The sequence below is a fragment of the Oncorhynchus clarkii genome, chromosome 5, assembly GCF_045791955.1.
Source record: "Oncorhynchus clarkii lewisi isolate Uvic-CL-2024 chromosome 5, UVic_Ocla_1.0, whole genome shotgun sequence".
NCBI lineage: Eukaryota > Metazoa > Chordata > Actinopteri > Salmoniformes > Salmonidae > Oncorhynchus > Oncorhynchus clarkii.
In genome coordinates this window covers 91,461,667-91,477,547 of record NC_092151.1, presented here as the reverse complement: position 1 = coordinate 91,477,547, position 15,881 = coordinate 91,461,667, and the positions used below count along the sequence as shown (strand labels likewise).

Genomic DNA, 15,881 nt, shown 5'->3' with positions numbered 1-15,881 from the left:
ACAATGAGTAATGATAACTTGGCTAGATACAATACACACACAATGAGTAACGATAACTTGGCTAGATACAATACACACACAATGAGTAATGATAACTTGGCTAGATACAATACACACACAATGAGTAACGATAACTTGGCTACAATACACACACAATGAGTAATGATAACTTGGCTAGATACAATAACCACACAATGAGTAACGATAACTTGGCTAGATACAATACACACACAATGAGTAATGATAACTTGGCTAGATACAATAACCACACAATGAGTAACGGTAACTTGGCTAGATACAATACACACACAATGAGTAATGATAACTTGGCTAGATACAATACACACACAATGAGTAACGATAACTTGGCTAGATACAATACACACACAATGAGTAATGATAACTTGGCTAGATACAATAACCACACAATGAGTAACGATAACTTGGCTAGATACAATACACACACAATGAGTAATGATAACTTGGCTAGATACAATAACACACACAATGAGTAACGATAACTTGGCTAGATACAATACACACACAATGAGTAATGATAACTTGGCTAGATACAATACACACACAATGAGTAACGATAACTTGGCTAGATACAATACACACACAATGAGTAATGATAACTTGGCTAGATACAATACACACACAATGAGTAACGATAACTTGGCTAGATACAATACACACACAATGAGTAACGATAACTTGGCTAGATACAATACACACACACAATGAGTAACGATAACTTGGCTAGATACAATACACACACAATGAGTAACGATAACTTGGCTAGATACAATACACACACAATGAGTAATGATAACTTGGCTAGATACAATACACACACAATGAGTAACGATAACTTGGCTAGATACAATACACACACAATGAGTAACGATAACTTGGCTAGATACAATACACACACAATGAGTAATGATAACTTGGCTAGATACAATACACACACAATGAGTAACGATAACTTGGCTAGATACAATACACACACAATGAGTAATGATAACTTGGCTAGATACAATACACACACAATGAGTAACGATAACTTGGCTAGATACAATACACACACAATGAGTAACGATAACTTGGCTAGATACAATACACACACAATGAGTAACGATAACTTGGCTAGATACAATACACACACAATGAGTAACGATAACTTGGCTAGATACAATACACACACAATGAGTAATGATAACTTGGCTAGATACAATACACACACAATGAGTAACGATAACTTGGCTAGATACAATACACACACAATGAGTAACGATAACTTGGCTAGATACAATACACACACAATGAGTAATGATAACTTGGCTAGATACAATAACCACACAATGAGTAATGATAACTTGGCTAGATACAATAACCACACAATGAGTAACGATAACTTGGCTACAATACACACACAATGAGTAATGATAACTTGGCTAGATACAATAACCACACAATGAGTAACGATAACTTGGCTAGATACAATACACACACAATGAGTAATGATAACTTGGCTAGATACAATACACACACAATGAGTAACGATAACTTGGCTAGATACAATACACACACAATGAGTAATGATAACTTGGCTAGATACAATAACCACACAATGAGTAACGATAACTTGGCTAGATACAATACACACACAATGAGTAATGATAACTTGGCTAGATACAATAACCACACAATGAGTAACGGTAACTTGGCTAGATACAATACACACACAATGAGTAACGATAACTTGGCTATACAATACACACACAATGAGTAATGATAACTTGGCTAGATACAATAAACACACAATGAGTAACGATAACTTGGCTAGATACAATACACACACAATGAGTAACGATAACTTGGCTAGATACAATACACACACAATGAGTAACGATAACTTGGCTAGATACAATACACACACAATGAGTAACGATAACTTGGCTAGATACAATACACACACAATGAGTAACGATAACTTGGCTAGATACAATACACACACAATGAGTAACGATAACTTGGCTAGATACAATACACACACAATGAGTAATGATAACTTGGCTAGATACAATACACACACAATGAGTAACGATAACTTGGCTAGATACAATACACACACAATGAGTAACGATAACTTGGCTAGATACAATACACACACAATGAGTAACGATAACTTGGCTAGATACAATACACACACAATGAGTAACGATAACTTGGCTAGATACAATACACACACAATGAGTAACGATAACTTGGCTAGATACAATACACACACAATGAGTAACGATAACTTGGCTAGATACAATACACACACAATGAGTAATGATAACTTGGCTAGATACAATACACACACAATGAGTAACGATAACTTGGCTAGATACAATACACACACAATGAGTAACGATAACTTGGAGTAACTAACTTGGCTATACAATACACACACAATGAGTAACGATAACTTGGCTAGATACAATACACACACAATGAGTAACGATAACTTGGCTAGATACAATACACACACAATGAGTAACGATAACTTGGCTAGATACAATACACACACAATGAGTAACGATAACTTGGCTAGATACAATACACACACAATGAGTAACGATAACTTGGCTAGATACAATACACACACAATGAGTAACGATAACTTGGCTAGATACAATACACACACAATGAGTAACGATAACTTGGCTAGATACAATGAGTAATGATAACTTGGCTAGATACAATACACACACAATGAGTAACGATAACTTGGCTAGATACAATACACACACAATGAGTAACGGTACCTTGGCTAGATACAATAACCACACAATGAGTAATGATAACTTGGCTAGATACAATACACACACAATGAGTAACGATAACTTGGCTAGATACAATAACCACACAATGAGTAATGATAACTTGGCTAGATACAATACACACACAATGAGTAACGATACCTTGGCTAGATACAATAACCACACAATGAGTAATGATAACTTGGCTAGATACAATACACACACAATGAATAATGATAACTTGGCTAGATACAATACACACACAATGAGTAACGATAACTTGGCTAGATACAATACACACACAATGAGTAACGATAACTTGGCTAGATACAATAACCACACAATGAGTAACGATAACTTGGCTAGATACAATAACCACACAATGAGTAACGATAACTTGGCTAGATACAATACACACACAATGAGTAACGATAACTTGGCTAGATACAATGAGTAATGATAACTTGGCTAGATACAATACACACACAATGAGTAACGATAACTTTGCTAGATACAATAACCACACAATGAGTAATGATAACTTGGCTAGATACAATACACACACAATGAGTAACGATAACTTGGCTAGATACAATAACCACACAATGAGTAACGATACCTTGGCTAGATACAATAACCACACAATGAGTAATGATAACTTGGCTAGATACAATACACACACAATGAATAATGATAACTTGGCTAGATACAATACACACACAATGAGTAACGATAACTTGGCTAGATACAACACACACAATGAGTAACGATAACTTGGCTAGATACAATAACCACACAATGAGTAACGATAACTTGGCTAGATACAATAACCACACAATGAGTAACGATAACTTGGCTAGATACAATACACACACAATGAGTAATGATAACTTGGCTAGATACAATACACACACAATGAGTAACGGTACCTTGGCTAGATACAATAACCACACAATGAGTAATGATAACTTGGCTAGATACAATAACCACACAATGAGTAACGATAACTTGGCTAGATACAATACACACACAATGAGTAATGATAACTTGGCTAGATACAATAACCACACAATGAGTAACGGTAACTTGGCTAGATACAATACACACACAATGAGTAATGATAACTTGGCTAGATACAATACACACACAATGAGTAACGATAACTTGGCTAGATACAATACACACACAATGAGTAATGATAACTTGGCTAGATACAATACACACACAATGAGTAACGATAACTTGGCTAGATACAATACACACACAATGAGTAACGATAACTTGGCTAGATACAATACACACACAATGAGTAATGATAACTTGGCTAGATACAATACACACACAATGAGTAACGATAACTTGGCTAGATACAATACACACACAATGAGTAACGATAACTTGGCTAGATACAATACACACACAATGAGTAATGATAACTTGGCTAGATACAATACACACACAATGAGTAACGATAACTTGGCTAGATACAATACACACACAATGAGTAACGATAACTTGGCTAGATACAATACACACACAATGAGTAACGATAACTTGGCTAGATACAATACACACACAATGAGTAACGATAACTTGGCTAGATACAATACACACACAATGAGTAACGATAACTTGGCTAGATACAATACACACACAATGAGTAACGATAACTTGGCTAGATACAATACACACACAATGAGTAACGATAACTTGGCTAGATACAATGAGTAATGATAACTTGGCTAGATACAATACACACACAATGAGTAACGATAACTTGGCTAGATACAATACACACACAATGAGTAACGATAACTTGGCTAGATACAATACACACACAATGAGTAACGATAACTTGGCTAGATACAATAACCACACAATGAGTAATGATAACTTGGCTAGATACAATGAGTAACGATAACTTGGCTAGATACAATACACACACAATGAGTAATGATAACTTGGCTAGATACAATACACACACAATGAGTAATGATAACTTGGCTAGATACAATACACACACAATGAGTAACGATAACTTGGCTAGATACAATAACCACACAATGAGTAATGATAACTTGGCTAGATACAATGAGTAATGATAACTTGGCTAGATACAATAAATACACAATGAGTAATGATAACTTGGCTAGATACAATACACACACAATGAGTAACGATAACTTGGCTAGATACAATGAGTAATGATAACTTGGCTAGATACAATACACACACAATGAGTAACGATAACTTGGCTAGATACAATACACACACAATGAGTAACGATACCTTGGCTAGATACAATACACACACAATGAGTAACGATAACTTGGCTAGATACAATACACACACAATGAGTAACGATAACTTGGCTAGATACAATACACACACAATGAGTAACGATAACTTGGCTAGATACAATGAGTAATGATAACTTGGCTAGATACAATGAGTAACGATAACTTTGCTAGATACAATGAGTAACAATAACTTTGCTAGATACAATGAGTAACGATAACTTTGCTAGATACAATGAGTAACGATAACTTGGCTAGATACAATAAATACACAATGAGTAACTTGGCTAGACTTTTATTTTATTTATTTAACTAGGCAAGTCAGTTAAGAACAAATTCCTGCGGGGGGGGGGGGGGGGGGGGCTGGGTTTAAAAATATAGGACAAAACACACATCACGACAAGAGGGACAACACTACATAAAGAGACCTAAGATGACAACACAGCATGGTAGCAACATATGACAACATGGCAGCAGCACAACTTGACAACAACATGGTAGCAACGCAACGTGGTAGCAGAACAAAACAGGGTATAAACATTGTTGAGCACAGACAACAGCACAAAGGGCAAGAAGGCAGAGACAACAACACATCACGCAAAGCAGCCACAACGGTCAGTAAGAGTGTCCATGATTTGAGTCTTTGAATTAAGAGACTAAGATAAAACTGTTCAGTTTGAGTGTTTGTTGCAGCTCGTTCCAGTCGCTAGCTGCAGCAAACTGAAAAGACGAACGACTCAGGGATGTGTGTGCTTTGGGGACCTTTAACAGAAGGTGACTGGCAGAACGGGTGTTGTATGTGGAAGTTGAGGGCTGCAGTAGATATCACAGATAGGGGGGAGTGAGGCCTAAGAGGGTTTTATAAATAAGCATCAACCAGTGTGTCAACCAGGGATAACGTCAACTAGGCAACAGGATACAATAAACAGTAGCAGCAACATATGTGAGGAATCAAAAGGGGGTCAATGCAGATAGTCCGGGTAGCTATTTGATTATCTGTTTAGTAGACTTATGACTTGGGGGTAGAAGATGTTCTGGGTCCTGTTGGTTCCAGGCTTGGTGCATTGGTACCGCTTCCTGTGTGGTAGCAGAGAGAACAGTCTGTGGCTGGAGGATTTGGCAATTTTTAGGGTCATCTTCTGACTCCGCCTGGTATAGAGATCCTGGATGGCAGGGAACTCGGCCCCAGTGATGTACTTGGCCGTACGCACTGCCCTCTGTATCGCCTTGCTCTCAATTGGTGCAGCTGTAGAACCTTTTGAGGATCTGAGAGCCAATTCTTTTCAGCCTCTTGAGGGTGGAAGAAGAGTTGTTGTGCCTTCTTCACGACTGTGTTAGTGTGCGTGTGTGGACCATGTTTATTCCTTAGTGATGTGGACACAGGAACTTGAAGGTCTCAACCCACTCAACCCACACTACAGCCCCGTCAATGTGGATGGGCGCGTGGCTCGGCCCTCCGTTTCCTGTAGTCCACCATCAGCTCTAGCTGACGTTGAGGGAGAGTGTTGTCCTGGCACCACACTGCCAGGTCACTGACCTCCTGCCTATAGGCTTTCTCACTGTCGTCGGTAAGGCTGGGTGATAAATCAATCATTATTGAGATTTAAAAACGTTTAGATACATTTTCGATAATGTCGATATAGAATAATTGGGTACAGCGGTCCATTTTACCTCTGTGACGCAGCAGGAACGTGCGGAGAAGTGACAATATGCACGAGGAGAGGTATACGCCCACAGAACCACTTAGCACCTCAAGTGATGGAGTAGCCACTATTAACCACGAAAAAATGGTTAATAGTGACATAGGCGCAAACAGTGGCAGTGATAGCCATGGAGAAGGAGCCGCTTCCAACCAAGAAATGATTGATAAAAAGGGTTCAACTGTTTCAGTTTATTTGGAAGTGGTTTGGCTTTTTGAAGTCTAACGAAGAGCAGAGCAACGTTCGGTGCAAATTGTGCCGTAAGACAAGATGGCTACCAAGTCTGGTAATACGACAAACCTTTTTCACCGTCTGAAGAAGTAAAAATGGAAAGAAAGTTTGAGTTTACGCCACTGCATTGATTAACGCCCCTCAAGCACCAGCCAAATCTACAGAGGTCATGAAACCTTAATGATGGCGAAACAGAGTTCAACCAAACCATCAAAAAACGATCGTCACGGACTATCTGAATGAGACATATGTTGACCTCCTGGACATAGCCTCGTTGGTCGTCCCTCAGTTTAAAAACACATTACATCAAAGAGGAGAAGGTGGGACACATATAAAAGCAAGAGCTGTCTCAGAAATGGTCAATGAGGGACACGGAAACCCAAGCCCAGCACAGGGAGACATGGCTACAGCTTCACCACAACTGCCAGCTAAAAAGAGAAAGTCACGGGGCAGTTTTTTTTTCCTTCAAAAAGCCGTGTTCCACCATCACAGGTCTTACTGAAATCCAGCTGGTAGAGAAGGAACTCAGCTTTTACATTCAGTCTCCTGATGCTGACAGTGAAACCAATCCACTGAACTGGTGGAAGATCCACCCCAAAAAACCTTACCAAAGTCAGCCACCAAAAGCTCTACTTGTGCATTCCTGCGACCAGCTCCCCCTCAGAGCGTGTTTTTAGCACGTGGCAACATAGTGACCTGCCATAGGGCAGCTTTAAAGCCCGTAGACAGACTCGTCTTTCTTGCTTGTAACTTGTAAGACAACAACTACCCCAACATGAACTGTGATGTGCCATTAGGCTAACAGTTTTAATACATATTGCCTTGCACTATTTATGTTTTTATTTCTTGCTCATGACTTCTAAAGGTTTACAGCCCCCCCCCCCCCCCCCCCAAAAAAAAAATTTATTTGTGAGTTCTACTTCTGACAATAAATAAACATTAAAGCATTTGGTTTGTTCAGGCATTCTTGAGTCTGAAGCAGATATGCACCTTTTTTAAACAGTATTTGATAAATTATCACGATAGATATATATTTTATTTGCCGTATCGCCCAGCCCTAGTCGTCGGTGATCAGACCGTCGGGTCGACAGCGAACTTAATGATGGTGTTGGAGTCGTGCGCGGCCATGCAGTCGAGGGTGAACAGGGAGTACAGGAGGGGACTAAGTACACACCCCTGAGGGACCCCAGTGTTGAGGAACAGCGTGTGGAGATGTGTTAATGCATACCCTCACCACCGTGGCCCATCAGGAAGTCCAGAATCCAGTTGCAGAGGGAGATGTTCAGTCCCAGGGTCCTGAGCTTGGAGGGCACTATGGTGTTGAACACTGCGCTGTAGTCAATGAACAGCATTCTGACATAGCTGTTCCTCTTGTGCAGGTGGGAGAGGGCAGTGTGGAGTGCAATAGAAATTGTGTTATTTGTTGGGGTGTTATGCAAACTTGAGTGGATCCAGGGTGTTTGGGATGTTGATGTTAGCCTTTCAAAGCATGTCATGGCTAAAGAGGAGTCCTACGGGCAATAGTCATTTACACAAATTACCTCGCCTGCCTTTTTTTCTGAGGTCTTGACTGATTTCTTTTGATTTTCCCGTGATGTCAAGCAAAGAGGCACTGAGTTTGAAGGTAGGGCTTGAAATGCATCTACAGGTACACCTCCAATTGACTCCAATTATATCAATTAGCCTATCAGAAGCTTCCAAAGCCATGACATAATTTTCTGGAATTTTCCAAGCTGTTTAAAGGCACAATCAACTTAATGTATGTAAACTTCTGACCCACTGGAATTGTGATACAGTGAAATAATCTGTCTGTAAACAATTGTTGGAAAAATGACTTGTGTCATGCACAAAGTAGATGTCCTAACCGACTTGCCAAAACTATAGTTTGTTAACAAGAAAATGGTGGAGTTGTTGAAACACAGGTTGGAGTCATTAAAACTTGTTTATGTAAACTTCTGACTTAAACTGTACATGTAGGTAGAGTTAATTAAAGTGACTATGCATGGATGATGACAGAGTGGCAGAGGGGTGGGGTAATGCAAATAGTCTGGTTGTAGAGGTCCTGGATGGCAGGAAGCTTGGCCCCAGTGATGGGCACTACCCTCTAGAGCCTTGCGGTCGGAGGCCAAGCTGTTGTCGTACCAGACAGTGATGTAAACAGTCAGGATGCTCTCGATGGTGCAACTGTAGAACCTTTTGAGGATCTGAGGACCCATACCAAATCTTTTCAGTCCCCTGGGGGGGAATGGGTTTTGTCGTGCCCGCTTCATGACTGTCATGGTGTGCTTGGACAATGTTAGTTGGTTTGTTGGTGATGTGGACACCAAGGAACTTGAAGCTCTCAACCTGCTCCACTGTAGCCCCCTCGATGAAAATGGGGGGCGTGCTTGGTCTTCTCTTTCCTGTAGTCCACAATCACTTCCTTTGTCTTGATCACGTTGAGGGAGAGGTTGTTCTCCTGGCACCACACGGCCAGGTCTCTGACCTCCTCCCTATAGGCTGTCTCATCGTTGTCGGTGATCAAGCTTACCACTGTTGTGTCATCTGCAAATGTAATGATGGTGTTGGAGTCGTGCCTGGCCATGCAGTCATGAGTGAACAGGGAGTACAGGAGGAACACAACTGTGAAGAGTTTATGCAAATACTAGCCTCGTAGCTCTTATCGCGGGACTCTTACTGTGTAAATCACCTCCCCAGTCAGCCTATTGTGTGTATTGACGTTCATATTGCACTGTACAGCTTTACCTAAGGATTGGGGATCAATGAAATGGGGTATCAAGTAAGAACTGTCTTATAAATGAAGGTTATTTTAAATGACACCTCGCTGTATCGTTAGCGAACTATAGCTACCGAAACAGATTGTAGTTTTGCCATGTTTTTGGGGAAGATCATTGTTTGCATCCAGGAGCTAGATAGCTTTTAATTTTATTTTTATGACCAGCACTGTAGATGCACGAGACATATTTACCAGCGTCATAGCATACATATCGATGAATCGTTGTGACATATGAAATACGAGTGATTTAATGTAATCAATGTGTAATAACTACGTTTAAAATGTATGAACGTGTTAAATTATGTGACGTGCAGTCATATTCAGGGACTCTCGCACTGATATGCAGTGCCTTAGACCGCTGCGTGTGTGTGTGTGTGTGTGTGTGTGTGTGTGTGTGTGTGTGTGTGTGTGTTAACTATTTAACTGTAATATAATGTTTAAAAGGCTGCTAAAATTGTAAATATCTGATTTTTTGGGGGGGGGGGGGCAAGGAAAATCTCGGTTATCGTTATCGGCCAAAAAATGTAATATCTGTGCATCACTAGAAGTGATGAAGATCAGCGTATAGCAACACACTGCCGTTGATGTAAATGCTATACACTGCAGCGCCAGTGGGGTCAACACCAATCCCATTTCAATTCAGTCCATTTAGGAATCAGGAAGTCATCTGACTAAAATGTACATTTTGGTTCCTGAATTGTAACCTGACCCCCAACCCTGCCAAGAGGGGGGGGGGGAAAGAAGATTCACTGCTAAAAGTGAATATTGATGGTTGTCGATTTTGATATAGTTGTGATCTGTAAGACCGGTGTGAAAGTGATGTTGTTTTGAAGCATCACTCATCACCAACCAAAAGGGCTGGTTGAGGTCAATCCAGTCAATTTATCAAAGTGCACAGTGTAATTCCTCAATGGACTGAACTGAGATGGAATTGACCCCAACCCTTCCAACAAGTCACTGGTTATTAAACAGATTGAGTATTTGGAAGTGTTTTGTTTGAAGCATCACTCTGATTTTTTTATTTTATTTATTTGTATTGTTCCAGGGAGACTCCAGGAGTCTGGGTGAGAACCTGGACCTGTCGGACACCGTGGTGCAGCAGAGGTTAGAGGAGCTCAAGGACCACATCAAGAGGGAGATCAGGAAGGAGTTGAAGATTAAGGAAGGAGCTGAGAACCTGAAGAAGGTCACCACGGACAAGAAGAGCCTGGCCTACGTTGACAACCAGCTGAAGAAGAGCAACAGGAAGCTGGAGGAGCTGCACCAGGAGCTTCAGGAGCTCAACGCTCACATCGTGGTCAAGGACCCAGAGATCCTGCTAGGTATAGAACCCTTACCCCTAACCCAGAGGAACTATTAGTTATGGTGAAATTAACACATACCTGTTATACACCATGTTTGGGAAAGTGGATGAGGTGAGAGTTTTAAGGGCCAAGTCTCCCGGATAACTGACTTGCCTAGTTAGACATAGTAAATACAATTAATTCAGCCACTTAGCTAACTAACAGGTAACGAAATACATGGGAGAAAGCTGGAGAGTATAGCACATCTTAGACATTTAGCAGTGATTTGCATACAAGTGGAGTTTCATCACATCATATGAGCCACACATCAAAGACTATCTTATAGATGTGTGTGTATATATGTATATATTTGTGTGTGTGTGTGTGTGTGTGTGCGCGCGCTATGTACTCACCGGCTCCCGTTGTGCTATTTACAAATCAACATTTGACTGGCTCTACTACGTTAACCTTCATAATATAAAATGATGTGACATTAACAACACAATCTGCTTCATCCCCTGACTGCAGGTTTTAACGTAAAGTATCTACAGTTATTCAGATTTATTGAAAAACTTAAAATAAAATGTTGTGACGGTATATTTCCATTTCCAAATACTCCGCTATACAGCCTTCTCTCTCGCTCTCTCTCGGCCCCGTGTCTCTCTCGCTCTCTCTCGGCCCCGTGTCTCTCTCGCTCTCTCTCGGCCCCGTGTCTCTCTCGCTCTCTCTCGGCCCCGTGTCTCTCTCGCTCTCTCTCGGCCCCGTGTCTCTCTCGCTCTCTCTCGGCCCCGTTAAATGAATGAGGATGTGGACATTGTTGCTCTGGATATATTCAGGATTACTAGACGGAGAACAGATGCATTGTTCTACCCACTGGGCTCTGCTAGTCTGTGAGTTTGATTGCTGCAAGGTTACTGTAGACTGTAGTGCATTTTTGCATCCCCTGGTTGTTAATGACTCTGACTGTTTTTCTGGTATTTTATTAGGATCCACATTAGTTGTTGCAAAAGCAGCAGCTACTCTTCCTGGGGTCCACACAGAACCTGAAACATAATACAGAACATTAATAGACAAGAACAGAACTAAATCAATTCAACTTTTTTAAATAATTAATACAATTTCTTTTTTTTAAAGGCACATATCAATACATACACACAAACTATCTGTATGGGTGAGTGCACATGAGCTTTGTGTTTGAGAGGAAGTGATCGTGTTTGAGTAGGTCATCAGGAAGCAGGAGCTTTGTGTTTGAGAGGAAGTGAACATGTTTGAGTAGGTCATCAGGAAGCAGGAGCGCTGTGTTGGAGAGGAAGTGAACGTGTTTGAGTAGGTCATCAGGAAGCAGGAGCGCTGTGTTGGAGAGGAAGTGAACGTGTTTGAGTAGGTCATCAGGAAGCAGGAGCTCTGTGTTTGAGAAGAAGTGAACGTGCTTGAGTAGGTCATCAGGAAGCAGGAGCGCTGTGTTGGAGAGGAAGTGAACGTGTTTGAGTAGGTCATCAGGAAGCAGGAGCTTTGTGTTTGAGAGGAAGTGAACGTGTTTGAGTAGTACATCAGGAAGCAGGAGCTATGGGGCTTGTTCTATGTCCAGACCCCCTCTTCCTGTAAACAAGGGTCTTTAGGACAGGAAGAAGAGTTTCAAGTCAAGTAGTCTAGTCTCCACCAGACTATAGCCATTCTGTTAGTGAAATGGATGAGACTGAAAAGGGGGAGAGGTGTACATCAGGCAGCATGAACAGGGGAAAAACATTTTTCCAGAGTGAAGGGGGATTCGGACGTGACGAAGGTTCTCCAGTAGGTCAAGATGTTTCAATATGCTCGCTAGGGAACTACATCTGTCTGTCTGGAAACCCTTGTCTCCTAGTTCCTGGTTCCATTAACCAGTTAGAGCTCTAGGGGCGCTATTTCATTTTTGGATAAAAAACGTTCCCGTTTTAAGCGCGATATTTTGTCACGAAAAGATGCTCGACTATGCATATTCTTGACAGTTTTGGAAAGAAAACACTCTGAAGTTTCAGAATCTGCAAAGATTTTGTCTGTAAGTGCCCCAGAACTCATTCTACAGGCGAAACCAAGATGATGCATCACCCAGGAATTAGCAGAATTTCTGAAGCTCTGTTTTCCATTCTCTCCTTATATGGCTGTGATTGCGCAAGGAATGAGCCTACACTTTCTGTCGTTCGCCCAAGGTCTTAGCAGCATTGTGACGTATTTGTAGGCATATCATTGGAAGATTGGCCATAAGAGACTACATTTTCCAGAGGTCCGCCCGGTGTCCTTTGTCTAAATTTGTGCGTAATCTTCAGGTGCAGGCATTTTCTCCTGGGATTCAGGAGAGAAAGCATGTTTCCAAGAACGATGTATCAATGAAGAGATATGTGAAAAACACCTTGAGGATTGATTCTAAACAACGTTTGCCATGTTTTCAGTCGATATTATGGAGTTAATTTGGAAAAAAGTTTGCGTTTTGAGGACTGAATTTATGGATTTTTTTTGGTAGCCAAATGTGATGTATAAAACGGAGCTATTTCTAATACACAAGGAATCTTTTTGGAAAAACTGAGCATCTGCTATCTAACTGAGAGTATCCTCATTGAAAACATCAGAAGTTCTTCAAAGGTAAATGATTTTATTTGAAGGCTTTTATGTTTTTGTTAATGTTGCGTGCTGGATGCTAACGCTAATGCTAACGCTAAATGCTAACGCGAAATGCTAACTCTAGCTAGCTACTTTTACACAAATGATTGTTTTCCTATGGTTGAGAAGCATATTTTGAAAATCTGAGATGACAGTGTTGTTTACAAAAGGCTAAGCTTGAGAGATGGCATATTTATTTCATTTCATTTGCGATTTTCATAAATAGTTAACGTTGTGTTATGCTAATGAGCTTGCTGATAGATTTACACAATCCTGGATACAGGGGTTTTTTCATAGCTAAACGTGACGCAGAAAACGGAGCGATTTGTCCTAAACAAATAATCTTTCAGGAAAAACTGAACATTTGCTATCTGAGAGTCTCCTCAATGAAAACATCTGAAGTTCTTCAAAGGTAAATTATTTTTTTGAATGCTTTTCTGTTTTTTTGTGTAAATGTTGCCAGCTGAATGCTAATGCTAAATGCTACGTTAGCCATCAATACTGTTACACAAATGATTGTTTTGCAATGGTTGAGAAGCATATTTTGAAAATCTGAGATGACAGTGTTGTTAACAAAAGGCTAAGCTTGAGAGCTAGCATATTTATTTCATTTCATTTGCGATTTTCATGAATAGTTAACGTTGCGTTATGGTAATGAGCTTGAGTCTGTATTCACGAACCCGGATCCGGGATGGGGAGATCAGAAAGGTTAAAGCTGCAGTGTGTCGCCTCTGTTCATGAGACAGACTGCCCTTCTCACAGCCTCTGAGTGAGTCCCAAATGGGCCCCTATTTCCTATATAGTGCAGTACTTTTCACCATATGGGAATCGGGTGCCATTTGGGATGTAAACTCTAACACGCTCACTCTGCAAGCCTAGCTGCTAGTTGTAAATCTATTTATTCTCTGACACACTCACTCTGCAAGCCTAGCTGCTAGTTGTAAATCTATTTACCTCTGACACACTCACTCTGCAAGCCTAGCTGCTAGTTGTAAATCTATTTACCCTCTGACACACTCACTCTGCAAGCCTAGCTGCTAGTTGTAAATCTATTTATCCTCTGACACACTCACTCTCTTGTTTTCTGTGAGCCCTTTTATATAGGTCTTATCAAACCTCAGTCATCTATGTAGGCTTACAGGTACAGTATGTTGTACACTATATGGTACTGTATTGACCTCCCCCAAGTTGAACCTGGACCGCCTCTATGCTGTTGATGAAGCACTGTAGTACAGGTAACTGCCAAAATGATGATAACACGTGAGGAGATGAGGGATACAAAGTATAATGAAAGCAGGTGCTTCCACATAGGTGTGGTACCTGAGTTAATTAAGCAATTAACGTCCCATTATGCTTAGGGTATAAAAATACCCAGTTGCCCCATTGTTTTGGTTACCATGGCTACTAGAAGAAAAGATCTCAGTGACTTTGAAAGAGTGGTCTGAACGGGCCATAAAGGGTGTGTGTGTCAGCACCTATCCCATTGGGCTCAGACGCCAGTTCATCGTCTAGATCTGATTTGCATTTGGTTGAGTTGTTAACCAATGTGAAATCAACCATAAAATGTCATTGGGTCATTGCAAATCCAATCAGTTTTCCGTGTTGATTCAATGTCGTCACATTATAATTTTTTGGGGGGGGGTTGAAATGATGTAGAAACAACATTTATGTTCAACCAGTTTTTGCTCGGCGGGAAGGGAGATTCTGGACAGCGTTTTCCACCTCCATTCTTCTCGTGGAAGAATCCCTCCAATAGAGTTCTAGAATCTAGCAGAATCTGTGCCAAGGAGCATTGGAGCTGTTCTGGCTGCTGGTGGCCAAACACCTTATTAAGACGCTTTGTGGATCTTTTCTTGGACAGTTATCTGAAGATACAAGTGTCATCTTCTGTCTTGTCCTCCATCTTTCTGAGCTGCTGTGCGTGCCCTATACAGGAAGTAGGATGTGTTTAGATTTCAGGGAGGTCTTTTTGAAGATATGGAGAATAGTTACTGTACATGTCTTGCTTAGTTAAGAGTGATTTGTACTACAGTCTAAACAAGCAGACTGTCTTCCTAAGACACGGAGAGTATCGTATAAACATTGTATTCTTGTAATTTCTTGTGAAAGGTGCAGTAGGCCTATTATGTTGAGTTAAATAGACAGGA

General features: G+C 40.6%; 1 protein-coding gene across 3 annotated transcripts in view; it reads left to right on the top strand.

Annotated features, from left to right (window-relative positions):
• The window catches only part of LOC139409568 (serine/threonine-protein kinase N2-like), a 47,032-nt gene that overhangs the window by 16,487 nt on the left and 14,664 nt on the right, over positions 1-15,881 (top strand). For 2 of the 3 annotated variants that reach the window (XM_071154916.1, XM_071154917.1), the window contains exon 2: positions 10,863-11,139. In XM_071154916.1, coding sequence (XP_071011017.1) covers positions 10,863-11,139 — 277 coding nt within the window. Of the gene's footprint in view, positions 1-10,862; positions 11,140-15,881 lie in introns of those variants that run through there. The other variant, XM_071154918.1, reaches the window with a different exon arrangement.